Raw genomic sequence first — 27,213 nt, forward strand, 5'->3', positions numbered from 1 at the left:
GGGCCAGATGATCACTGTCTTGTAAACTCATTAGATGAAGGCTGATGAGTTAATATCAACTAAACCTTGCATACTTACTTTCTGTGAATTTTCACGTGTTTTCTGCTTATGTAGTTTTCCTAACAGTAAGTCTCCTAAAAACTAGGTTTAGGCTGTTTTATAGCTGTGTTATGTAATAAAGGAGACAAATAACCCAAAGCGTGCTAAAAGTTGTTTATTTCTCATCTCCCTCACTGGCTTTGCCTAAAAATATATTGAACATAGTTTTCTTAAACTAGAATTTTATGACTATTTTCATCTTTTTTACATAGGACATTTACATTATTTTCAATAAACAATGCAATCCATTATATTCATGGGCAGGTATAAAAAGTCAGTCAACTAGATCCTTAAAAAATGACCTCTGTTAAGAAAGGACTGAATTCTAATGTAGGATTCATTTAAATTCCTATTACACAAACACTAGCCAAGAAATCTAATTAGTCACCCAAGCAAAATCTGAAGGTCAGTTAGATTGCTGAAGCTCCTTACAGGACACTCTGCCCTGAAGCACGCCTCTAGAATGCCAGTCCCTTACTACTCAACATTCACACCCGAAGAACGTGGTGGCTGTCACATTGCTGTGTAAGATGGGTTTCCCTGCAGTGTCCTGAGGGAACCAGTCCTTTTCTTTAGTAGGTTACCACACCATCTTGTGGTTTGCTAGTTATTTTCCTGAATGCTTAAATTCCAACAAAGCATTATTTTGCAAAAGTTCCTTTAGTCCAAACTCACTGTCTCTGTTTGGATCTCTCTGCAACAGAACTCTTTGCTCATCCATTCTTTTAGCTTGAGAGCGTAAAATGAGGCTAAAGAAGTCCTCGTCGGGGACAGTCGGCCCCTTGGTGGTGGCAGGTGGTGGAGCACATCTTTGATCATCTAATCTGGACCCCTAAAGATGGAGAGAAATGGAAACATAACAGTCAGAAGGAAAATACCAAGTTGTACCATCTATTAGAAGTTAGGTCCACAAGCATTTCTTTTGTTGTTTGTTTGTTTCTTTTTTCAGAAACCTGCCTTCAGAACTGAAACTTGATAGAATGAGAATACAGTAAACATTATGGAGACATGGGCTTATAATAAATACTAAATACAAAGTATATTATACTACTACAATTGGTCACAAATAGTCTGATACTAAAACATCCAGGTATGACAGTTTCAAAATTAGAATCTTACCTATATAACATGTTTCTAGAATGGCCTAGGCCAGGGGCCAACAAATAATAATCTACTGCTTATGTTTGAAGTTGTTTGAACAAATGGTTCAAATGGCAACCCAGAAGGGTTTTTTCCTAACTGTATACAAAACAGATATTCCCCAAGTCACTGCCTATCCTGACCCCTTCAACCTTTACTTATAGTATTCCCACTGCCACACTGTCTCTTGCTTGCACATTGTACACACTTGGCCCTGTCTTTCCACTAAGATGCATGACTCTACAAAAGCAAGAGCATCCTGATACCCTAAATTGTCCCTTAACACAGTTGTTTAATGGTGTTCTGAATGACAGGCAAGTAAATAATGCCTGATCCACAAAGAGCTCTGTGGGACAGTAGACCATGCCAGGAAATATGGTATGGTTCTGAGTCCCCAACACCCAGGCGATCTGAGATGGTCGGTGCATCCTTCCCTACTAGATTCCTGGGCTAGAACATGTGCCACACCTCTCACATAGGAAATGTGACCACAGGTCATGTAAACCAAGACATAGTTTTCCATACTAATGAGGTACCTAGAAACCCTGAGGGATTACCCAATAAGCTTCCCTTCCTGGACATTCCTCCCTGAAAAAGGTAATTAATCTCTGATCCATCCTGAGGAGTTGCTATGCACCAATTTTCCATTACGAACAGTCAATAAACATGGACTGTCTCTTCCATCAAGATCTGCTGTGGGGAGCGAGGAGAGAGCCTTTGACTACCAAGCCACAGCCTCTGTGTGCTCCCAGACAACCACTGCTAAGCTAAGGCCTTTCACCAATGAACTAAGCTGGAGCTCCCATTTACCCAGACCCACCCAGACCCATGCTCGCTCATCATCCTCAGCCTGCAGGCCTCCAATTCTTTTCCCAACTCTTCAAGATCCAGCAGCGCCTGCCAGCCTCTTCAAGGCCCGAGGACCTTCTGCACTTTGTTCCTGGCTTCTCTGCAGGTTTCCAGCACTGGCTGGATACTTAGAAGTCAGAAAACCCCAAGCTTCGGCCTCCCACATCTTAGGCTGTGTTTTCCCACCCCGTTAGTGGTGTCTCAGCACTTCCCTAAATAAAACCCAGCACCCAAAGCAGCGCAGGGCTATAGAATAGAATGACTGTGCACTTACTTGACACTTTACAAGGATGTCGAAGAAGTCTTCATCAGGCTCTTTCTTGTCATTTGTCATCAGGCGCTCAAGTACAGATGGACTGTTGCCTTTTGTCAGACGGAGCCCCGGCAAATTACTAAAACTGGCCCTCTGGTCATCCAGACGGCGGCTCTGTGAGCTAGCAAGAAGATCTAAAAACTCGTCTGTGTTGGGGGATACCACAGAAACAGATGGTGCTACGGACAGGAAAGAATAACACCTACATGTTACAAAAATGCCGAGGCCCCTATTTACACAGCACTCTATGCACCTTGCTTTCCTCTGCCTCCAGGCACTGTTGCTTTGTGGCCTTCCTCAGTAGAGTGGGAAGGACGGACCCAGGGGCTTCGGGTTTATTTACAGCTCTCTGCTGGATTTCAGAAGGTGAGTAAATAGTTGGTTTTTCCTTATATAATTTCATTTGTTTCCTTCCATGTTCTGGATGGAAATCATTTAGTGAAGTAAAAAGACTGGCCAATCTAATCGATGGTAGAAATTATAACAATATAAGTAGAAAAATGTAACAATATAAGTAATATTATTTTAGATTTTTAATTTTCAGATATGGAATGTCTTATGATTTGAATATACCATATAGACAAATACTTTTTGTATGTGTGTGGTCCTGCAGATGAGGGGCCTACTGCTTGTTAGGCAAATGCTCTACCACTTGGCAGTAGCCTTTTCTTCACTAATAGGCCAGGCTGGTCTTGAATTCACTTTAATATTCCTGTCTCAGTGCCACAGGCTAGGATTATGGGGTCTTTTCCTATATTTCCTATAATGGGAACTATAAGAAATTACAGTACTAAAGATAATGTTAAAATTGTGGAAAAGCATCAAGGTAGTGCCTGTAATCTCTGCACTTGGGAGGGAAGCAAGAGGATCAGGAGTTCTAAGTCAGCTTTGGCTACTTAATGAGCTAGCCTGGGATATGCCTCACATAAATAAGATGAACCAAAATTGAAGGAGAGCAAAGATGGCTACCTTTCATCAATTTGGGGGTAGTAGAAGACGTTGCTGCAGATGCTGTGCGACAGTTCCCTTGTAAGTGGCACCTCTGGTCATCCATCCTGTTGCTTTGAAATCGCCTTAGCAAGTCAAAGAATCCTTCATCTCCAATCGTGTCTGAACTGATTTTCTAAAACAAAGAAAATCTAGTATGCTTAACTGTCCCCATTTATCCTTAGGTTATCAAAGAACAACACCATGATGTAGTTAAATATAAAAGGCAAAGATACAAATTTTTAAAATTGGCCTTTTATTTTAAAAAAGAATTTAAGTGGCAATACTGGTAATAAAATGTTCCCATATCAACACCATAAAAAACATTATTTATTTATTTAACTTTTAATTCCTGTATTTCTTAGGCCAAAGAAATATATCTGAAGCTTGGCTTGGATACTAGTAACTATAACTTCAGCTTCTAGAATCAAAAATGAAGAATCCTAGGGTTTGGAGAGATGATTCAGAGCAGTGGTTTAGATCTCTGTTTTCCAGAGGTCCTGAGTTCAATTCCCAGTACCCACGTGGTGGCTCATAATCTTCTATAACTGTAGCTCATGGGATCCGATGACCTCTTCTGGTGTGCAAATATACATGCAGGCAAAACATACAAATAAATCAATAAATCTTAAAAGCCTAGCAGTGGTGGTGCACATCTAAATCCCAGCACTTGGGAGGTGTGGAGCCAGGTATATCTCTGAGTTTGAGGCCAACCTGGTCAACAGAGAGAGTTTCGGAAGAGCCAAGGCTACACAGAGAACCCAACAAAACCAAAAATAAAAACAACAAAAAAAGACAAAAACAAGAAAGCATCATCAGTCTTTGTAGGCAAAATACTGATGAGCTTTCTGAACTTTGGTGGCAGCACAGCCGGTTCTAAACACTTCTGAACAGAAGCTGGCCCTTCAAGTGGACCTGAACAGCAGAAACAAGAACGGGAGGCCAATCCAAGTGTCCAATCCACAAGTCTAGATAAGGGGTTAAGTATTAGATGAAGACTTGGTAGAGAGAATGTTTTAGAAGTGAGAAATTCAAATCTAAAGAACAAAACAATCAAGTGTGGTTAATACAGGGAAGACAATCTAATAACACCTAGCTTTCTAGGTGGAGACAGGGCAGGGGCATCCTACAAACGAGACAGGGGAAGAGTAGTTGACTCCAGATTTTTTGTTTTGTTTTGTTTTTTGAAACAGGGTTTCTCTGTGTAGCCTTGGCTGTCCTGGAATTCACTCTGTAGACCAGGCTGGCCTCGAACTCAGAAATCCACCTGTCTCTGCCTCCCAAGTGCTGGGATTAACTCCAGATTTAAGCTGAATCTGATGTTTAGAAACGAAGTGCTTAAGCTATAGCCAAATAAGTTATCACCAAATACGTTGCTCTAGGTACAAAAAGCCTGTAATGTACAATTCTGAACATCAAAAACAGCACGCTGCTGGGCATGGGGACCATGCCTGTAATACTAACTACAGTAAGACCTTGTCTCAAAACAGTCCCCAAATGAAAAAACCACAGTAGGTTTCAAGAGTACAGAGATTTCCGCTCCGTTCAGGTGCCTGCTGAAGACAGTCTTGAGCCTCACCTCTGCATCCCTGGACCATTTATTCCCACCCTGTAATTCTTCCGTTTACTAGCCAAAAAGCAATGAAAAGACACTTCAAGGGGGATATAGTCACTACTGAAATTTTGATGAAGACAAAACAAAACAAAAGATCTTTGCTTTTTGAAAGACCCTGCGTGACTGAAAATGGACTTGGGGAAGAGTGTTCCTTTTGACTTATGTGGATCCTGTTTGTCAGAGCAGAGAATACCTAGGTAAGCTTAAAGAGTTCTTCAATAATGATAATAAGCCAATGGTGTCTTCATTTCTAAGTAAGTTAAATTCAATTTAATTTGAATTTAATTTGTCATAACCTGAATAAAAGTAGCCCCCGCAGGCCCACAGAGAGCAGCACTATTAGGAGGTGTGGCCTTGCTGGAGAGTCTTTCACTGGGGCTGGGTTTGGAGGTCTCAGATGCTCAAGCAAGGCCCAGTCTGTCTCTCTCTCTGCTGATAGCCCATCCAGATGTAGAACTCTCAGCTCCCTCTCCAGCACTCATCTGCCTGCATGCTGCCATGCTTCCCACCGTGATGATAATGAACCTGTAAGCCAGCCTCAATTAAATGTTTTCCTTTTTTAAGAGTTGCCAGGTTTGACCGGGCAGTGGTGGTATACCACCCGGCACTTGGGAGGCAGAGACAGGCGGATTTCTGAGTTCAAGGCCTGCCTGGTCTACAGAGTGAGTTCCAGGACAGCCAGGGCTATCCAGAGAAATCCTGTCTTGAAAAACCAAAAAAAAAAAAAAAAAAATCATAAGAGTTGCCAGGGTCATGTCACCTATTCACAGCAAGAGAAAACCTAAGATACATTTCTTAATATAAAAGTGGCTATGGCCAGGCAGTAGTGTGTACCCTTTAATCCCAGCACTTGGGAGGCAAAGGCAGGTGAAGCTTTGAGTCTGAGGCCAGCCTGGTCTAGAGTAAGTTCCAGGACAGTCAAGGCTACACAAAGAAACCTGACTTGGGGAGTTGGAATGAGGTTTGTGTGTGAAGGTTTAAATAATAAGATGAAATAAACGCCGATGCCACCATGGTTGTCCTCTGAGAGGCCCAACAAGCAGCTGGAAGAGTCAGATGCAGATACATACACCCAACCATTGAACTGAAGTCAGGGACCCCTGTGGTTGAATTAGGAAAAGACTGGAAGAAGCTGAGGAGGAGGGCAACCCCATAGGAAGACCAGCAGTCTCAACCAACCTGGACCCCTGAGATTTCTCTGGCACTGAGCCACCAACCAGGCAGCATACCCAAGCTGGTCCGAGGTCCCTGACACATACAGCAGAGGACTGCCAGGTCTGGCCCCAGTGAGAGAAGATGCACTTAAACCCCAAGAGACTGGAAGCCCAGGGAGTGGGGAAGCCTGGTGGTGTGGAGGGGACATCCTCTTAGAGTCAGTAGGGAGGAGGAATGGGATGAGGAACTGTAGGAGGGTGGGCCAGGAGGGGGGTAACGACTAGACTGTAAAAAAATAAAGGTAATTAAAAAAAAAAATCCGCTGATGCTACCAAATATTTTTTTTCTCTAAGATAGTGTCTGCTTAAAAATCCACGAAGATGGGGCTGTAGAGACGGTTCAGCAGTTAAGAGCACTGACTGCTCTTCCGAAGCTCCTGAGTTCAACTCCCAGCAACCACATGGCAGCTCACAACCATCCGTAAGGGGATCTGATGCCCTCTTCTGGTGTATCTGAGGACAGCTACAGTGTACTCATATAAATAAAATAAATCTTTTAAAAAAAAAATCCATGAAGATAAAGAAATCCCCTGGCTTCTGTTTCCACTAGGTGAACAGTGCTGTAACATGGCCTGATTCCCTTAAGATAAAATCCCTGAATCTGAAGTCATTTTATTCTGGCTTCAAACATGAGTTAGTCTTACTAAAGAACAACAGTAAAATAAATAGTACTTTTGCAGTGACTTAAAACAGTAATAATTACTGAGAACAACTTCTCTACTAACAAAATAGGCCCTCAGCTCAGGAAAGCCTGAGAGAGACACATTCTTTCACTAGCACATGTTATTTGTTTACCAACAACTGAATGGATACAAGGAAGCTAAAGGACTCCATCTGGACCTTGCAGCCAGACCGAAGCTACCTTCTGAGAATGTGGAGCGCGGTGGTCAATGGAGTTGCTGGCGTCCTGGAGAACTTTGGTGGAGGCGCTGCCGCTTTTGTACTTCTTCCCCTTTAGCCTGCTGACGAACAGGAGCTTTGCAGACGGCTTGGCACTAAGAGGTTTCTGTTTAGCGAGAATCTCACTGTTCCAGTTCGGTACCTGTAGATTGAATGTGGAAGCAAGCCATGAAAGCAAGCCTGCACAGCACTCACTATTAGGATGGGACAGTCACAGGCCCTTGAGGGGCTGTGGTTGCTGTTCCTGTGTGTTTTGTGTTTAGACAGAGGGTCTCATCAGGCAGCCTGACTGGACTCATCCTGCCCTGTGACCCTTCAGCATCAGCTCCCTTTTTTTTGTTGTTTTTTCAAGACAGGTTTCTCTGTATAACTGCTCTGGCTGTCCTGGAGCTCAATTTGTAGACCAAGCTAGCCTCGAACTCACAGAGATCTGCCTGCCTCTACTTTCCTATTGCCAGGATTAAAGACATGCCACCATGCCCGGCTAGCCTCACAATCTTTTCTTTTTAATATATGTTTTAAATATTTATTATATATACATATATATAAATTTTTAAATTTTTTTTTTTTTTTTGGTTTTTCGAGACAGGGTTTCTCTGTATAGCTCTGGCTGTCCTGGAACCCACTCTATAGACCAGGCTGGCCTTGAACTCGGAAATCCACCTGCCTCTGCCTCCCAAGTCCTGAGATTAAAGGCGTGTGCCACCACTGCCTGGCTATTTATTATATATAAGTACACTATAGCTGTCTTCAGACACACCAGAAGAGGGCATCAGGTCACATTGTAGGTGGTTGTGAGATTTGAACTCCCATGTGGTTGCTGGGATTTGAACTCAGGACCTCTGGAAGAAGAGTCAGTGTTCTTAACCACCAAGCCATCTCTCCAGCCCCTTAGCCTTACAATCTTAATGAATCCATTCAACATATTTAACATTGTGTAACAATGCACATTGTGAATGTTTTTATGAGTTAAAAACAAAAAAACCAAAGTTTACCCAAATCCGTTAAAATTATTTTTTGAATGGTCAGAGAAGATTAAAGTATTATTCTGGATGTGAATCACATAAAAATCTGTTGCAGCTAGAAACTTGTAGATTCTCTGTAGACAAATTGGGCAGATAAGTTTAAGTCAGGTGCAATGACTGCTACTCAGGATTTGAGGCAGGAGAATTGGACATTCAACATCAGCCTAGGCTATACAGCCAGCCATACAGCCTTAGCAACGTTAGAAGCCTGACTGAGTGAAGGGAAGTCTGTGAAATGTATGCACTTGAGTTTGAACTCATCCCAGAAGGTTCATGGCAAGTATTATGTATACCACTGGGAACCATGTAACTCATTCTAATCAAGACACAGAGCAGCTCCACCAACCTAGGAGAGTCCCCTGTGAGGTACAAACCAGCAGGCTAGTCCCTGCTTCAAGGCTGACAGGAGCGAGGCACATAGCCAGCAAATCAGGCACAGTCATAAGGGGAAATTACTTGCTAAAAGGGACTTTGTGGTCTTTTGTTTGTTTGTTTGTTTGAGACAGGGTCTCTCTGGGTAGCTTCATGGTCTTATAAGTGGAAAAAACTGGCCTGGATTTAAGAACATAAAACTATACCTCAAAATCCATTTTAATAAAATATAAAAAGCTCAAGTGGAACGTACCTTAAAAATTATGAGGGCAAGTTATTTCTAACCAAGAATTCTTTCTTTAAAGAGATAAAAGGAGAAGACTTGGGAAGAAAGGACTCAGTAGGAGTGGGAGGAGAAAGGGAAGATAATGGAGGTGAAAATGACCCAAATGCATGACACGCATGCATGGAATTATCAAAGGATAAAACTTATTTTTGTTGTTCGGTGTTTTTGTTGGTGTTGGGGTGCATGCGTGCGTGTGTGTGTGTGTGTGTGTGTGTGTGTGTGTGTGTGTGTGTGTGTACACCCAGGGTCTCAAGCATGCTCTACCTATACACTTAAACTAAGAATCTAATAGCAAAATCTGATCAGTCAATTATGAGAGAGCAGGAAAAGGCATCTTCACATTCTAAATTGAGACGTAAGAGCCTCTCTTCTCTGGCACCTGTTTCCCCAGGAAGCACCTTACCCTAGCCTTCTGGTTCCTTATTTATACCTTAAGAATAGTAAAACAGTTAACTGTTAACTTTATTATGAAGAAAAAAAAAAACTGCAGGACTAATTCTTCCAGATCCAGCAAGATGGTTCAGCAGCTAAGTGCACTTGCTTGCTGTGCAGGCCTGAAGACCTGAGTCCTGAGTTTAATCCAGCATTAGGAGAGAACCGACTCCTAAACGCTGTCCTCCAACACCCACCAAAGCTTGCTGCTTTGAGTCTCAGAACCACACACACACACACACACACACAAACCAGTAGTAGTACATATCTGTAATCCCAGATTGGGATGGGGGTATGGGGTAGGGTGGACACATGAAAATCAATGGGAAGCTTGTGAGCCAGCTAGCTTGGGATATTCTGTGCAGAAGAGGGAGGGAAGGAGGGAGGAAGGGGGTGAGGGAGGCAGGGAAGAGATACTAAAAACAAGGTGGGGGCTGAGTTATGGCTCAGTGGGTAAAGCTGTTTGCTGCCAAGGCTCATGACCCTGGAACCCACAGGATGGAGAGAGAGCCAAGTCCCACAAGGCACCCTCCAGTTTCTGCTTTTGTACCTCCTGGCACACAGAAATGCTTTCTTTTTTTTTCTTTTCTCTTTTTTCTTTTTTTTTCGAGACAGAGTTTCTCTGTGTAGCCCTGGCTGTCCCGGAACTCACTCTGCAGACCAGGCTGGCCTCGAACTCAGAAATCCACCTGCCTCTGCCTCCCAAGTGCTGGGATTAAAGGCGTGCACCACCACTGCCCAGCAGAAATGCTTTCTTTATTAAAGCTGGAAGAATAAACTTGACTCCTTGAAGTTGCTCTCTGACCTCCACAGGTGTGGCCTGGGGATGCTTGCTCGCACACACACACACATGCTCACACACACACACATGCTCGCACACACAGCTCTGCACTGATGTTGCTATGTAGCTGAATGACAAGAAGTACTGCTCTTGCTTTTTTGCTACCTACTATATATTCAATTAAAACCTGTTTTTTAACAAAGGAAAATGTACAGACAATTCAAAATAGTCCATAAAATATTTCTAGCCTATCCCAAACACTCTGCAGAAGCAGTAACTAACTTTTCTTACGTACTTTTCCAGAGATGCTACATGAATCTACAAAGTATATATGCATTTATCTTTATTAAACATGCTATTCTCATTCCCTTGGCACTGGACTTTTTCTGGCTGTTTTTAAAAGCAAACTTTTAAGTGATATCCACAGAGGACAAGGCTTAAATACTTTTACTGAACAGTTCCTGGAATGTGAAAGCTGAGACTGCAGACCTTTTCTGGTGTTAACTTCATAAGTTCCATGTTTTCCATACTGTGTCTTCGTCCCAGTTTGGCGCCTGCACCTTTGTTAAAAACAAAACAAAACAAAACAAACAAAACACACAAGTTAATTCAAATAAAGCAGGGAGCCCTTCAGAACACACAGTGGGCATCACTCCATGGCTCTGCTAACACATGATCCACAAAGCTGCACGGGAGGAGCACTCCCTTTCTGAAGAGTACTTATTTCCCACAGCTCAGGAAACCAGCCCCTCTAAAATGCTCTGATGTCAGAAGATGCCTTTTGGTTGCAAAGTGACCACTGGTTACTCGTATTTCCCCTTGATTTAGAAAAGGCATTTTATAATCACTGCTTTATATTATCCATATAGCCTCAAAGAAACCCAAACATACTGTGGTCAAAGTGAGGAAACTCATGGGAAAAGCTGCAGGCCTTCAATTTTGAGGGAACTGAAAATAACTCCCTAGTTCTACACAGTTTTTCCTAAGTTTCCCATTTGCTGACAGGCTCTAGTGTATAGTGAGTCGCGACACAAGTCGAATAGAAGCAAAGTTTCTCAGAAATGGCTTTTCAGTTAGATTGTTAAATATTAATTACAGAGTTTCTATGACTGCAATCCTTTAAAAACCAAGCAGTATTTTTTCTAAAGATTTACATGTATGGGTGTCTCGTTTGTATGAGTGCCTGTACCACATGCATGTCTGGTGCCCAAGGAGGCCAGAAAAGGGGGTCTGGTTCCCCTGGAACTAGATCTACAGATGGCTGTGAACTACCTTTTGGGTACTGGAAACTGACCCCAGGTCCTCTGGTAGAGCAGTCAGTGTTCTTAATCACTGAGCAATTTCTCCAGCCCTAAGCAATATTGTTAAAAAGGAGTAGTATTGCTGGACAGGGTGGTGCATGACTGAGAGACAACCACGCAGATGGCGGGAGGATCAAAACTCAAAGCCAGTCTGAGTGTATAGTGCATTCAAGGCAGCCCGGGCTACACAGCAAGACCTTGTTCAAAACAAATAACAAACCATCAACAACAACAAAAGGACATAATATAAAGGATACCTGATACCCACCAACCAGCTTTAAAATATGTCCAGTATATAAATCTCCTTGTGCAAGTCCCACTATATATAAATCCCATCTTTGTCATCATTTCTTCTCCAGTGCGAGATCCTAGACCTGGCACACACTAGGTGGTAAGCATCCTTACCACAGAGTCACAGCACAGCGCAGCACTGCACAGTGCAGCACAGCACAGTACAGCACAGCACAGTGCAGCACTGCATTGCACAGCACAGCACAGCACAGCGCAGCACAGCGCAGCACTGCACAGCGCAGCACTGCACAGCGCAGCACTGCATTGCACAGCATAGCACAGCGCAGCACAGCACTGCACAGCACAGCACAGCACAGCACAGCGCAGCGCAGCGCAGCACAGCACAGCATAGCACAGCACAGGCCTTGTATCTTAAGCACATCGGATCCAGTATAACCCAGCTATCGCCTTTTGGTTGGTTCTGGTATGATAAGTCTTTCTCATCCTTTCACTTTCTGTCTTACAATTAGATGAAACCTTCCATATTTCCAGTGGGAAAGTGCAATAACAGAGCTCACTGTGCATCACCAGGAGCGATGGCTCCAGGGTCTGCAGTTACTCAAACAAAACTACAGAGGCATGCAAGCACACTCCATTAAAACCTGTCTGCATCAAAGTAACTTTCCTGCATTTGCTGTTTGTTTTTAGGAGTTTTGAAACTACATTCACGAGTGAAGCTGGTCTCTGGGTCATCTGTCTTATACTGTTTATTTCTAATTTAGATTTCAAAAAGTGTGTTTCTAAGGCTGCTGAAGTTTCTCAGTGATCCGTTAAGATGTTGTAGACAGTTATAGAGATGGTCCCTGGCTTACGATACACTTTGAACTTTCTCACTTTAAATGATATAAAATGATTCACTCAGCAGGGACTACTTACTGAATTTGGATCTTACCACAGGTAAATGCAGCAGGATATTCTCATGGTCTGGGCAGCTGTGAGTGGGAGGCAACTTCCAGAACTTCCAGATCACCAGAGAAACCCACCTACACTCCACAGTCAGTGTACTGTTTAGCTTTGATGTTTGGTATGCTAGGTATGTTAAATGCATTTTGACCAACTTAGAATAGGCTCATGCATAACCTCCTCAAATGATAAGGACAGCTGCAAGCATCCATGTTTCTAGGGGGAAGACTTTGAGGAGGTTGTAAATGGGTAGGTATTTAAGACAGGGTTTCTCTGTGTAGCCATGGCTGTCCTGGAATTATAGATCAGGCTAGCCTTGAATTTAGAGATATGCCTGGCTCTGCCTCCAGAGTGCTGGGATTAAAGGCATGTGCTACCACCACCCAGCAAAGGAAGACTTTTAACTACTAACCTAATTTCTTTTTTTTTTTTTTGGTATTTTTGAGACAGGGTTTCTCTGTATAGCTCTGGCTGTCCTGGAACTCACTCTGTAGACCAGGCTGGCCTCGAACTCAGAAATCCACCTGCCTCTGCCTCCCAAGTGCTGGGATTAAAGGCGTGCGCCACCACCGCCCATCCTGACCTAATTTCTTTATGGTTTGTTATGACTCTAGAAATTGGTATTTCCCCCAGGTTTTGAGATAGATTGTCCTAAAATCATTCTGAGCTCTCACCTGTTCAGTCTGCACATCTACTGCTATTCGCTTTCTCTCTTCTTCCATTCTTTTCATAAAAAGAATCCTGTTGTAGATTTGTTCACTTTTTTAAAGAACCAAATTTTAACTGTGAGCGCAGGTAAGACTGTGTTGGATGTCGTGTCGGTCCTGGAATGGAACCTGGGTCTTCTGGAGAAGCAGCCAGTGTTTTCAGCCGCTGAGCATCTCACTGCCCTGAGAACTTCTCTACCATTCTAAGATGTTCTACCTGAAAGCCGTGAACTTGAGCCTGGAACAGGAGGAGAAGCCTAAGATCCACTCCAGTGAGAGACGGTGGACAGCGAGCAAGGGAGGAAAAGGAACAGGGAGGGCATTGGGGTACTGCCCATGTACTGGATGGGGCATGAAGAGGAGAGCAAAGAACTGGGAGTGGGGAGCCGGCAGTGTGTAGCCTGTAGCCTGCCGTGCAGGTGGGAGCGGTCAGCTATGGGAGGCACTGTGGACCTAGACAAGGGAACTATGCTAACCATGGGGCCTCAGGAGGAGGAGGAGACACTAGCGTGGGTCTGAAGCCAGAGGGGCTCATGAAGAGACATGCTTTCAGATGAGAACTCTTACAACCTACCAATTCGCAAGTCAAGCACAGAAAACTTCGGTTTATCCAATTACTAAGCACAACTGCTATTTCTTTCACATCCCTCACTTTAGAATCTTTTACAGAATGCTCTGTGACTATCTCAGGATTATCAGTATGGACTTCTCATCACTACCTCTCCAAGTTTAAAGAAGAAATAGCCAACGACAAAGCTAATTTTTCCATTGGCTTTCAAGTTTGAAACATTCTTGTAAGAATTTCATTCTATTTTAAAATTTTGTATATGGGTGTTTTGCCTGCTCATGTCTGTGTACCACATTTGTACCTGGCACTGAAGGAGGAGGACATCAGATCCCTAGGAGCTGGAGTTACAGTTCTGAGCTGCCAAGTCAATGCTGGGACTTAAACTCAGAACCTCTGGAAAAGCAGCCAGTGCTCCTAACCCTGAGCCATCTTGTCAGCACTCAAGTGTAAATTTAAGCTTAGGAACCAAGGCATTTTTAAAAGCTCTATTTATTTATGTACTGTTGGGGTATGCTGGTTCTAGGAGCTGCTATTCTCCATCTACCACCATGTGGGTTCTGGGCTTGGGCCTGGTCACAGGGCTTGCCAGCTTTACCCACTGAGCCATGTCTGTGGTTTATGGAGCCAAGTTTTAAAATGTATTTCAGAGTCATGGTCTGAGCAGGTGATAGATACAGGTAGATGATTTTCTGACTTTAAAAGAGACAACAACCCCAAGTTGTTTCACCAGAAGTGAAATGGGGGGCATTTAATAAATTAAATATATGCTGGGCGGTGGTGGCGCACACCTTTGATCCCAGCACTTGGGAGGCAGAGGCAAGTGGATTTCTGAGTTAGAGGCCAGCCTGGTCTACAGAGTGAGTTCCAGGACAGCCAGGGGTACACAGAGAAACTCTGTCTCGAGAAACAAAAACAAAACAAAACAAAAAAAAACAAAACAAACAAACAAACAAAAACCCAATAAACTAAATATATTATAACTATTTGAAATAAAAAAAGGATAGACAAAAGGTTCTAGCATCTTCATATTTATACACTTTTGAATCATCCTACAAGTTAATTTAATAGCATTTGAATATACTTTTTAAACCAAAGTAAATAATTATACCTTCAGTATTCCTGTGCTCCCAGTAAGAACTATATAATGCTATGTTCTATATGCTGACAGGTGAACTGAACTGTAAAACCAAGAAGGGTGGGAGAAGTTACACTCTGTCGCTCTACCTACAATCGACATGCTTCCTAACAACTTAAAAGATCCTTTTTCCCCCCTGAATGTAAAGTAAACCTTAAGCATAAAGAAGTGGGGTTTTCACACTGCTACCTACCACGTACGCTGCCATCAATTTCAATGTTCTCAGACATCATGGAATCATGTGTGCTGTAGCTCAGGCCAAGAACCATCTGCAGGTCTGAGAGGTTCAACCGCGCAGTCAGTTCACCACTTTTGTCCCCAACCTGTAACCACAAGCGTTTTCTATGTCAGAGTGATGTCAGTTCACTGTGCACATGTGTCTAAGCTCAAACACCCATCAGTGTGACGAGAGCCAGTCAGTCCTTGGTTCTGCATCGCTTTCTCTTTAAAACTATGATACTGCATGGCCTTTTCTTTAAAGACTATGATGCTTCTCTACACAGAAGCGGGGGTAAGAGGATGGAGTGCTCTGTCAGCATCCTATTATCATGTGCCTCAGCTCACCGTACTGTCTCCCTAGATCCAGGCGGTACAGTCAGCTGTCTGTTTACACAGCTCTCTAAACACTGGGAACATACCTTCCCTCGTCACTGACTTGTATATTCTAGCAGGACACTTGGCAATTTCTTTTGTTTCATACCTCTCTTGAAATTTCCAAGTGCTTTTCAGCAAAATGCATTGCTTGGTCATGATTTCCTAGAGCCGTGTATGCATTTCCTAAACTCCAACACGCTCTTCCTTCACCAATCCTAAAACAGAACTCAGAGTTAACACAGAGTTAAGAGGTCCTTATGGAGAATAAAGCAACCTAGCAACGAATAAAGGTATAAAGCACGCTTTGGGTTCACTTACCTTTCAGCTATAGCACTGAGGATTCGAGACAGAGAAATGAAAATACCGAGTACCAAATTCAAAGTCAAATATTAAAACCCGGAAAGATCCTTTAAAAATACACAATACCTTTAATCTCAGCTTTCAGGAGGCAGAGGCTGGCAGATCTCTGGCTAGCCTGGTCTATACAGTGAATTCCAGAGCAGCCAGGGATACACAGTGAGATCTGCCTCACAACAACAAAAATACACACACACACACACACACACACACACTCCTTGCATCATGAAACAACAAATCTCAGGGAGAGGACTTGTATCCTAACCACATTATCTTTCTATTACAGCTTTATCAGTAAGCATTTGGTGTAGTCTGAACCCAGGAATGGGGGTGGGAGCCCTTAGCAAAACTCCCTTCCCTACATCACGATGTAGTATATTTCTTTTTGAATAACTACACTGAAAAGTTCTTTCTCGTACTGAGGTAAAAATCTATCTTCTCAAGTAAATACTGCAGACCAACATTCCATAGATGTTGTTTTCCATATAGAGAAAAACATAAAAATAAATAAATACAAACCGAAACAATCTAATTAGTCACCAACACTCAACAGGCAGGCTCTATCTCCTTCACGGGATTTCTAACTTTTACTGAGAACCCATGCTCCCCACAGGTGGCATTGTGCTGGAGCTGAGCAGAGAACCCGTGCTCCCCACAGGTGGCATTGTGCTGGAGCTGAGCAGAGAGCCCGTGCTCCCCACAGGTGGCACTGTGCTGGAGCTGAGCAGAGAACCCGTGCTCCCCACAGGTGGCACTGCTGGAGCTGAGCAGAGAACCCATGCTCCCCACAGGTGGCATTGTGCTGGAGCTGAGCAGAGAACCCGTGCTCCCCACAGGTGGCCCTCTGCTGGAGCTGAGCAGAGAACCCGTGCTCCCCACAGGTCGCACTGCTGGAGCTGAGCAGCAGGTATCCCTGGACCGCAGCATCATCTGAGTTCTCTGCAATGCTCACACTGAGCTACACAGGACAACTTCTGGGAAGGCAGCTGAGACTGTGACCTTGTCACTCATCATACTCAAAGTCCTATGCATCCCCACTAATTCTTGGCCACAGGCTGGCCCTTGGGACAGTAACATGTGGGGCTGGAGAGATAGCTCAGGGGTTAAGAGTCCTCTTCCAGAAGACCCAGGTTCAATTCCCAGCACCCACATGGCAGCTCACAACTGTCTGTAACTCCCGTTCCAGTGGATCTAACACCCTCACACAGACATACATGCAGTCAAATCACCAATGTACATAAAATAAAAATATTAATTAAAAAAAAAGAGTAACACGCAGTGGAGTCTCATCAAACAGGATACTCCTTCTTAGGAAGGTGACAAACGGAACGAGCCAGGGGGAAAGCCGGAATTCATCAGCGCATCTGCTTTCATCAACACCCAGGAGCAGGGTGCTGAACTCACCGATCCTTGAGCTCCTGAGCGATTGCTAAGTGCTTCAGGTGGTAATCGATGGCCTTCTCGTAGTCCTGAAGTAACGTGTGTGTATTCCCAAGACTGTAGCAGGACTGGGCTTCCACGGCTCTGTCTTTAAGCTGCCGAGCCAGCAGCAGTGTCTTCCTGAAACCAATTTACACAATGCTCATTTTAAATATTGGTCCTAAGAATCATTTCCATGTGTGTTGCTTTTTGCTGCCTTTAAAATAAGTCTGTCTGAGGGTCCAATATATTTTCTATTACTTCAGAAAAAGGGAAAAGATGTTTTAAAGTGAAAAACAGAAAAGGATTTAGACTTTGAGTCCTAACAATTCACCAAAATACAAGACTGCCGAAGCATGAGACCAAAGCCTCTAGAGAGCAGCATTATTTCAAACACTTAGAAGCTCTCTCTCCTCTGCACTGTCAATACCTCACATGTGTCCATGCCTTGTGTATGTGTCAAGCGGTTGTACAGAGTTGTACCAACTGGATGGCTCCCTCATTGCTCTCCATTTTTTAAAAAATGATTTATTTATTTATATTAAGTATGTGTGTACACTGTTGTTTTCTTCAGACACACCAGAAGGGGGCATCAGACCCCAGTACAGATGGTTATGAGCCACCATACGGTTGCTGGGAATTGAACTCAGGACCTGTGGAAGAGCAGCCAGTGCTCTTAACCACTGAGCCATCTTTCCAGCCCACTCTTCATTTTTTGAGATAGGGATTCTCACTGAACCTGTAGCTTACTGACTTGGCCAGCCTGGCTGCCCAGCATGCCTCAGGGATCTTCCCGTCTCTCCACCCCTTCTCTAACACCATGCCTAACTTTTTAGGAGGGCGCTGGGGACTGAGCTTAGGTAATCGTATTTGTGTTGCAAGCACGTTGCCGACAAAACCATCTTCCTAACTCCAGCATCTGTCTTTAACCTACTGCTACCTTTGCCTTTTGTCAGAATTGATAATACTTAGGAAAAAGCCTTAAATGTAAGTTTATAGTCACTGTTTCATTAAAAAAAAAAAAACAAGTATTTCATTAACATTACCCAGATTCTACCTAACATTTGCAGTACCATCAGCAAGAAGTTAGTGTAACAGGTTAGAACACGGGCCTTGGACACTACTGTCTGATTCAGGATCCTCCCATTGCTAGTCATATGGTCCAGGGTAAGCCGCTCAAGCTCTCTCTTCATTTTCTCATATATATAATGGCCGGAGAAGAAAGACCTCACAAGGTTTCTGTGAAGGTTTAAATGAATTGGTGTGTATATAAACTCTTATCAGCGCTTAAACCCCACATGCCTTTGGATTTAATAATTGAAATGACTCTTTTCCATAATTTCTGCCAAAGCACAATTATTTCCTGCCACCCATATCTAAAAATTAAAATATGGTAATAAGATAGTCTTTTCAAGAACACAGATTTGAAGTTATCTGAAGTTATCCTACAGGTATTTTTGAGACTTCTGGAACTGCCTTCAGGCCTCACATTACAGATGTTTCTGGTTCACCATTATTCTTTGTATGGCTACTTTATAAATGATCAGAAGTCATTCTAGAATCAAATTCAATTACTTAGGTCTATTCTCCGAGCCACTGCTTTGTATCCTGAAAAGTACGGGTGGTATCACGCTAGTCTTTTTACACAGGCCTGAAGACAATTCTGAGGGTGAGCTCCAAATTAATCACTAACCTTCGTTTCTGGAATATATGTTCATTTCTGAGTCCTAGCCTGATTGCCCCGTGTGGTGGTAAGCCATTAGTGAGCTCAGACTTCTTTAGTCAATGCTGGCAGAAGGGTAAACGCTGGCTAAGAGGCCAGCGCAGTAGAGAAAAACTCAGTGATCCTCAGTGGACACTAAGACCTATGTTTTCTGAAAACTTTTATCTTCAGACAAGTTGACTTCTTATACAACTCATAATCGAGTGAGATAAAGCATGCACACCATACATACTAAACAGGCTTACGAACAACTTGAGAAATTTAGAACTTTAAATGAAAGGTTTTAAAGATAAAAATAAAATAATGGAAGTCACACAGCTGCCACCGAGTATCAGGTGAAAGCCTACATGTGACGGTGCGTGCCTGCAGTCACAACACTAAGGAGACAGAGACAGGATTGCCAATTCAAGGCCACCAGGTGAGACTCTCAGAAACAATAAAACTGGGGCACAGTGTTTCTTAAGCACGGTGTACCAGTAAGTACTTAGCACTAGGTGCTGAGTTCTTAACACATCCTTCCACCCAGTTCTCACAACCCCAAATCCAGGTCCTGAAGCCTGCCACAGATGAGGAGACAGGTGGGGGGGCCTAGGCCCTGACAAGGTCACACATCATCAAAACCAGGTTTCAGTGCCAAAGCCAATGTGATTTTATGGGATGCATAATTACTCATTTGACATTATTCCAGAAAAACCATTTGACTAACTTGTAGTATTCGGAAGCAGTTTCGAATTCACCCAGGAATATGTATGCATTCCCGAGGTTGCTGTAAGCTCTTCTCTCAGCCGCCTTATCTCCGAACTCTTTTGCAATCAGGAGACGCTGGAAGAGAAGACATTCATCAGAGAGACCACAAAACTTAAGACCATCCAGTCACGGCCCTCACCCCTGCTGGAGGTGGCCAGGCTCTGAGGCCTTCTGTTTACCTGCTCGTGAGCTATAACTGCATCCCTGAAGTTGCCGAGGAGGTAGTGTGTGTTGCCAAGGTTCCCAAAGGCTCGTCCCTGGGCTGCTCGGTCACCTAGAGCAGTTACTAACGACAGGTTTTCCCTTAGTGATGACAAAAGGTGATGAAAATGTAAGTTTAGAAAAAGTCGTTAGCTTATTTACAGATAGTTTGTTCTTTTCATAGCTAATGATTTAAGGTCAGGGCCTGTGTGTGCTAGGCAAGCACTAGCCATGGAGCTATAACTCCAGCCCTAGAGTTAATTCCACTCATTAGAAAGATGCGTGTGTGTGTGTGTGTGTGTGTGTGTGTGTGTGTGTGTGTGTGTGTATAAATAAAATATGCAGTGGTTTAAAGGTACATTCTGATGCAGGGCAGTTGTGAAATGGCTGGATTCTTTTTTTTTTTAAAGGTTTATTTATTTATTTTATGTACACTGTAGCTGTCTGGTGTAGACACACACCAGAAGAAGGTATCAGACCTCATTACAGATGGTTGTGAGCCAAACTACTAGTTTGTAGTTTGTTTGTAATTTAACCAAGCTTTCTTTCTTTCTTTCTTCCTTCCTTCCTTCCTTCTTTCCTTTCTTTCTTTCTTTCTTTTTTGATATTTGGTTTTGGTTTTGTTTGATTGAGATGGGGGTCTCAATAGGTTGTCCTGGAATTCAGAATGTAGACCAGGCTACTTTCAAACAAGGAGGAAAGGCATGTGCTGCCCCAGCCAGTTAATTAGCTCACAATTTTTACACCTTTCAGAAACTTGGAAATCTACTGAGTAAAAAATACCCAGTAGGGGCCTGGGCCCAAAGGACCACACTGTCTGTACTCACTCATAGAGATCCACAGCTGCCTGTAGGGCATTTCTCACGTCTTCTGGAAACTCTCCTACATCCTGCGGACCCGGGCAACCAAAGCTTTTCCCTTTGGCGTGATATACATTTCCAAGGTTGTAGAGTGCTCTTGCTTCTCCCACCTACATGGAGACGTCAACAAAGCTTCCTTACATTCTGAAGTCAGAGGCCAGGGGTTCACACTGCTTTTGCCATGGATCAACTTAATGTGCTATTACTGTGCGTGTGCATGATGTGTGTGTGTGTGTGTGGTACGCATGCCGCAGCACATTTGGAGCTCTGAGTGTGCCCTTTCCAGCCTGCTGTAGGTTCCAGGAATGAAGCAAGGTCACCAGGCTTACACAGCAAGTGTCCTTACCTGTCCTGCTGGCCCCCATGTGTATAACATCCCCGATACTAGGGTCAGGGAAGAGACAGGTCGGCAGTGCCCATCAATAGAAAGTCAAACGCATGATCTCACTCACAAAGAAGGTTCTTTTGCTATTTGCTTTTCCTATTTTAAAAAAAACCTTTGTACCTTTGTAGCCAGGCAGTGGTGCCATATACCTTTAATCCCTGCGCTTAGGAGGCAGAGGCAGGCAGATTTCTGAGTTCGAGGCTAGCCTGGTCTACAGAGTGAGTTCCAGGGCAGCCAGGGCTATACAGAGAAACCCTGTCTCAAATAAATAAATAAATAAATAAATAAATAAATAATAAATAAATAAAAAAACCCAACCTTTGTTTTCTCTTTGACTTTTGCCTATTAACACCTTCCTTGGTGGACAAACCATGGAAGAAGTAGTGCTAGAATACAATACTATTTCAGTGAAGCCACCGTCACCTGGCTGGCCATCTTGATTACCTTGTCATTAAGCTCTCTGGAGATATCCAGGTGACGCTGGCAACACACTATCGCTTCATCAAAGTTCCCAAGCACCTTTAAGGTGTTTCCAAGATTACCGCTGGCTTTAGCTTCCCCGAGTTGGTCTCCAATAGTCCTGGAGGATACATTTGGAAAACATATATGATGTTAAAACTATTTTTAAAACTTAAAAGACAAAGAAGTAAAAGAGCAGTTTCCCTAGAGGACAAGCACCCAAGATAAAGGCTGTTTTAAAGACAGAGCTGAACCAGCTTTCTCTAGTCGATTCTCATGCATTTAATTAAACTCTAAGGCTGCTCCATTACTGTATATGCCTAAAAGTTAGTTTTCAAAAGCAGTATCATTAGATACTTTGAATATATTGTTGGTTTTTTTTTTTTAGGTGAATGGAAGGTTTTGTTTTAAGGAAGAGTGAATTTAGACAGAGGATATAAAAGGCTGAAATTACCTTGCCAGGGTTAAGTCATGGTGGTGGTATTCTAACGCTTTGGCATAGTCATGTAAGTAGAAGTAAGCGTTGCCCAGTTGGCTGTAAATAGCACTGAGTGTTTTGAGGTCTTCGGTTCCAACTTGAACTGCGGCTTCAAAAAATGACACGCCAGCGCGGCAGTCCCCTGATTTACACAGACGTTCTCCTTCCAAGGCCAGCTCAAGGCAAGAAGCTTCCATTCTGCAAAATTATATAGGGCAGACACATTACAACTCCATCAGTGATTTTAACTCCCAATACTATAATAAATGTGGACTTTGTGGTTACCCCCGATCAAACCAATGCTTGGTTAAATTACAAACAAACTACTGACAAAAGAATAAACTTAATTGTAGCAACAACTAATGTGCCTACTCAGATTTCTGAGCCTCAGAGGTCTCTTCAATTGAGTTGCTAAATGTCTTAAATAGTTTGTTCTAACTGGCCTGTGTAGAATAACCCACTTTACTAGTGAGGCTATCTAAAGCAGTGTTTCCATCCACCTATCCATTATTCCATCCACTTATGTCAGTCCCATCCACTACACACACACACACACACACACACACACACACACACACACACACACCTTACTCTTTCTATTTTTCTTACCAGCACACAAACAATTACAGTCTAAATGAATAAAGGAAGCAAATATCTTGACTCACCAGAGAACTAAAGGTTAAGAAGCATTCCCTGGTGAGATGGCTCAGCAGGTAAGAGCAGTGACTACTCTTCTGAAGGTCCTGAGTTTGAATCCCAGCAACCACATGGTGGCTCACAACCACCCGTAATGAGATCTGACGCCCTCTTCTGGTGCAGCTGAAGACAGCTACAGTGTATTACACCAGAGTGAGTGGGTCCGTCCTGAGTTCAATTCCCAGCAGCCACATGATGGCTCACAGCCATCTGTACAGCTACAGTGTACTCATACTCATAAAATAAATAAATAAAAGTTAAAAAAAAGAAAAAAGAAGAAGCATTCCTGAACCCAGTAACTGAGATAGAGATGGGGTGGGACTTTTAGAGCAATGAGAAACTCTGTCACAGGAGATGTATGGACTTCCTGAGAGCGGCACACCAGGCTGTCCTTAGGGTTATGCACTAAGGACATGCATGGGTTTATAAAGTAGAAAATAAATCTGATGGAGCTAGAAAAAGTAAGGACTCAGATCAACAGAGCCAGCTGCAAGCTTCAAAGCTGACTCTGGATTTACAATGGAAGACTTACCCTGCAATCTGTAACAGGTTAACATTCAACTTTATACTCAAGTGTTCTTAATAAGTCTAAAGACCTAGCCAATATCCAGTGCTTGTTCTACAACAGTAATGACACATGAGCCTATAAAGGCAATCAAGTCAACATATTCAAGGTTCTGACATTGTTTCAACACTAGATGAAACAAATTAGGAAGAACTAAGTACATGGGAAGATAAAATCAGTCCAATCAGGAATGTAGCCAGCTACATCTTTAGAGCTAACTTATCCTCTCATCACAGTGCCACACAGGTAAATGGCACACTCACACCCCAGATCCTCTCACCACACAGGTAGATGGCAAATTCATGCCCGTACCCTCTCTTACCCTCTCCCAGCACTACCCAGCCATTCTTCCTCCCAACAAGCAGTCATCCTAGCTTCATGGATGTGGGGGGTGTTGCTGCTCTATTGAACTTCCAGAGTTGCTTGAAAGGGCACTTGAGCTGGGCACCTTACCGGTGGCCACAACACGGGGAATGTGACTTCTGTCTCCCAGCAACTGTTAACTGCCTACAGCTCTTCAGGAGGAGGTGGGGTCTTGGGAGCCCCTCCCCAGTCCACAATGGAATGTTGACGCCAGGCCCAGTCTGGCGCAGGTATCAGTCAGCTATACTTGTAGATTTTTTTTCCTCATTTTTTTTCTTTGTCTTGAGTCAACCTCACTATGTAGCCCACACTAGCCTTAAACTGGAGATTTTCCTGCCTCAGTCTCCAGAGTGCTGGAATCGCAGGCATGCACCACCACAAACACCTATTTACATTCCTTTATATGTAGGTTTTAAATTAATAAAGCTTATTCTTGTCTTTCATAACTGAAAACTTCCCTTTACATGAAAGGCGCTGGATGAAGCAGCTGAACCTGTTGTGTTTGTCTAAATACTGAAACCAATGAACATCTGAGAACTACAGAGGGAACAATTTGGAAAAGAGAAAGTAAGTGTGTGTGTATATGTATATATACTCATTCATATATATATGAATTTTCCCTTCTAGGAACAGAACTTAAGAATTAATTTCCAGCTGGGCAGTGGTGGCGCACACCTTTAATCCCTGTACTTGGGAGGCAGAGGCAGGTGGATTTCTGAGTTCGAGGCCAGCCTGGTCTACAGAGTGAGTTCCAGGACAGCCAGGGCTATACAGAGAAACCCTGTCTCAAAAAAACAAAAAACAAAAAACAAATTAATTTCCAGAATTTCATTAGATGGCTATGCAAGAAGATTTACAGCACTAAAATATTGCTAATAAATATCCATCAGGAGCGTACTGGTCAAAGTAGCTACAAGCATGGCTGGATAGGTGCTCAGTGGTTAAGAACACTGGATGCTCTTCTAGAGGATTTGGGTTTGATTCCAGCACCTGCCTGGTGGTTCATAACTATCTGTAACTCCAGTCCCAGGGAATCAGACACCCTCTTTCTGGCCTTCTTTGGCACTGGGCACATGGTGCTCAGAAATACTAGCATACACAACGCCCCCACACATAAAATAAAGAAATAAATGATATGCAATCATACATGACACATGATTTCAGAGAGAGAGAAAGAGTAGGGAAACAGTCACAGACAGCAGTGCCCTCAATTCAGGGTGAGCAGGTTACACAGGACATCAGAGACAAACACACTTATTCATATGGAATGCATGTACAAATGAGAGCTACGTGTTTGCCTACATCCATATAAAGTAAGTATCATCAGTACAAATATATGACCTTCTGGATTTGCATGCTTATTTATTCAACATGATACCATCGATCCAAATGTCATGATACTCAACAAAATTTAGCTGTAGACAAAATATCATAAGAGTTACACATTTTGAGAGACCATGCTAGCTGCCAAAAATCCAGATTAGTGCCTAGCCTGATTCTGCCAGCAGCTGATGGGAGCAGATGCAAAGACCTATAGCCAATCACTAGGCAGAGAGAGCCCAAATTGGAGATCTCAATCAATTGGGTCCCTCCCCTTGGAGCCCAGAGAATCTTGTGGAAGAGTGGGAAGTATAGAAGCCAGAGAACTTGAGGGCACCAGGAGAATCAACTAAAAATCAACTAAGCGGGGCTCATAGGGGCTCACAGTGACTGAAGTGGCAATCACAGAACCTGTGTGGGTCTGTCCTAGGTCCTCTGCATATGTTATGGTTGTTCAGCTAGTGGTTTTGTGGGACTCCTAACAGTGGAGTTCGGGACTCTTTCACCTCCTCTTGAGAACCTTTTCCTCTTATTGATTGCCTCGCCCAGCCTTGATATGATGGTATGTGCCTAGTCATAGTGTATCTTGTCACAATAAGACATCTCTGTGAGGCTTGTTGTGTTCTGAAAGGGCATAGAAGAGGAGTGGATCTCAGGCAGAGGAGAGGTAGAGTCAGAGGGCATAGGGGGAGTGGAGGGAGGAGAAACTGTAGTCAGGATGTACTGAAAACAAAACAAAAAATATTTTTAAAAAAGGCTTACACATTTGTGCATGCACGTGTGGGTTTGCTTGCCTGTGGTAAAGCTGGGAGGTCAGCGACTGAAGTCAGTATCTTCTCCATCGCTTCCACCTTACTTTTGAGACAGTCTGCCCCTAAACCTAGAGCTCCCACTTTGGCTGTACTGCCCGGGCAGTGAGAGACTCACCAGTGTCTGCCCCCCTCCAAGTACTGAGGTGACACACGTGCTACATGTGCTATCACACCCAGCGGCTACATGGGTGCTGGACTCAGGCCTCATGTAACCCACTTTACCCACAGACTGTAGGCCCAAATTACATGCTTTAAAAGACATTTTATGTAACTGTCACCAGAAACTATAACAGCCAGTTGGAACCCTGCTGGCCTCACTGTCCTCGGAGATCATGAGAACGTTCACAGGAAATCCTAAGTTATTATGTATAGTAGCTAATGTCTGAAATAAAATTCAAAACTCTCCAGGGGAAATGTTAAAGCAGAGACATACTATAACTCTATTACACATGATGAGGAAACAAGTTAATATTAAGCCAGAATCCTGAACTCCAAACAAATATTTGTAACTGCAAAACACAGCAAGTTAAGCTTCGATACTTTCAGAAGAGCATTAAATAATGACAGTGAGTAGTTTTCTATCCTGTCTGTCACTGTGAGAGAGTGGCAGAGTCACCTCATTTGTCTACCAGTGGGGTTGAAAACAAGAACATGCTCAGATGTAGAAATGGACCAAAGCAATACCTCTCCTACAAAGCTTCTTTAGTCTTTCTGGGTGGCCTGTCATGCTGTATAATCCAAGGAACTACTTTGAATAAATGTAAGTAGACCTAACACCTTCGATGGTCTGCATCAATTATCAACTTGACAGGATCACCCCGGAGAAAGCTTCTGAATGCATCCGTGAAGGTTTCGGTACTAACTGAGGCAGACTCGCCCTAACCAGGGGCAGTGCTTCACAGGCTGAATAAAAGGTGGAAGTGATCAGAATCAGAGTCGCTGCTCTCTATTCCCTGATTATGGATGGAAGACAACCCCTGCCTCATGCTCTGGCCATGCCTTCTCTGCCCTGATGGACTATACCCTCAAACTGTGAGCCAGAATAAACCCTCCCTGTGTCAAGTTTTGCTCAGGAATTTTGTGAAAGTATTCAGAAAGTTATGAATTCAGATAGATCAAACACTTGGGTGTAATTCCTTGCTTATGGTATTCTGACTTCTCAACTTTTATTTTCTCATTTCTATATCTAGAATCTTCGTCACCTCCTTAGTTTTAATTTCTTACACTCATATTAGATCAGTCAAAGCAAAACAGGATAAAAATCCTGATGCTGCATTTAAAAATATCTAATAATACAGATTATGTTCAGATCTGAT

At 43.2% G+C, this 27,213-nt stretch overlaps 1 protein-coding gene across 4 annotated transcripts in view; it reads right to left on the bottom strand.

Annotated features, from left to right (window-relative positions):
• Nucleotides 1-198: 198 nt before the first annotated feature.
• The window catches only part of Gpsm2 (G protein signaling modulator 2), a 41,620-nt gene continuing 14,605 nt past the window's right edge, over nt 199-27,213 (bottom strand). For 2 of the 4 annotated variants that reach the window (XM_031375205.1, XM_031375208.1), the window contains 13 exons: nt 22,118-22,339; nt 21,649-21,784; nt 20,787-20,929; nt 19,938-20,061; nt 19,718-19,833; nt 17,274-17,429; nt 15,619-15,727; nt 15,112-15,241; nt 10,503-10,573; nt 7,080-7,259; nt 3,371-3,524; nt 2,363-2,580; nt 199-931 (listed from right to left, as the gene is read on the bottom strand). In XM_031375205.1, coding sequence (XP_031231065.1) covers nt 707-931; nt 2,363-2,580; nt 3,371-3,524; nt 7,080-7,259; nt 10,503-10,573; nt 15,112-15,241; nt 15,619-15,727; nt 17,274-17,429; nt 19,718-19,833; nt 19,938-20,061; nt 20,787-20,929; nt 21,649-21,784; nt 22,118-22,339 — 1,984 coding nt within the window. In that variant the 3' untranslated portion in view covers nt 199-706. The other 2 variants (XM_031375209.1, XM_031375206.1) reach the window with 2 other exon arrangements.

The sequence above is a fragment of the Mastomys coucha genome, unplaced genomic scaffold (genome assembly GCF_008632895.1).
Source record: "Mastomys coucha isolate ucsf_1 unplaced genomic scaffold, UCSF_Mcou_1 pScaffold16, whole genome shotgun sequence".
Lineage (NCBI taxonomy): Eukaryota > Metazoa > Chordata > Mammalia > Rodentia > Muridae > Mastomys > Mastomys coucha.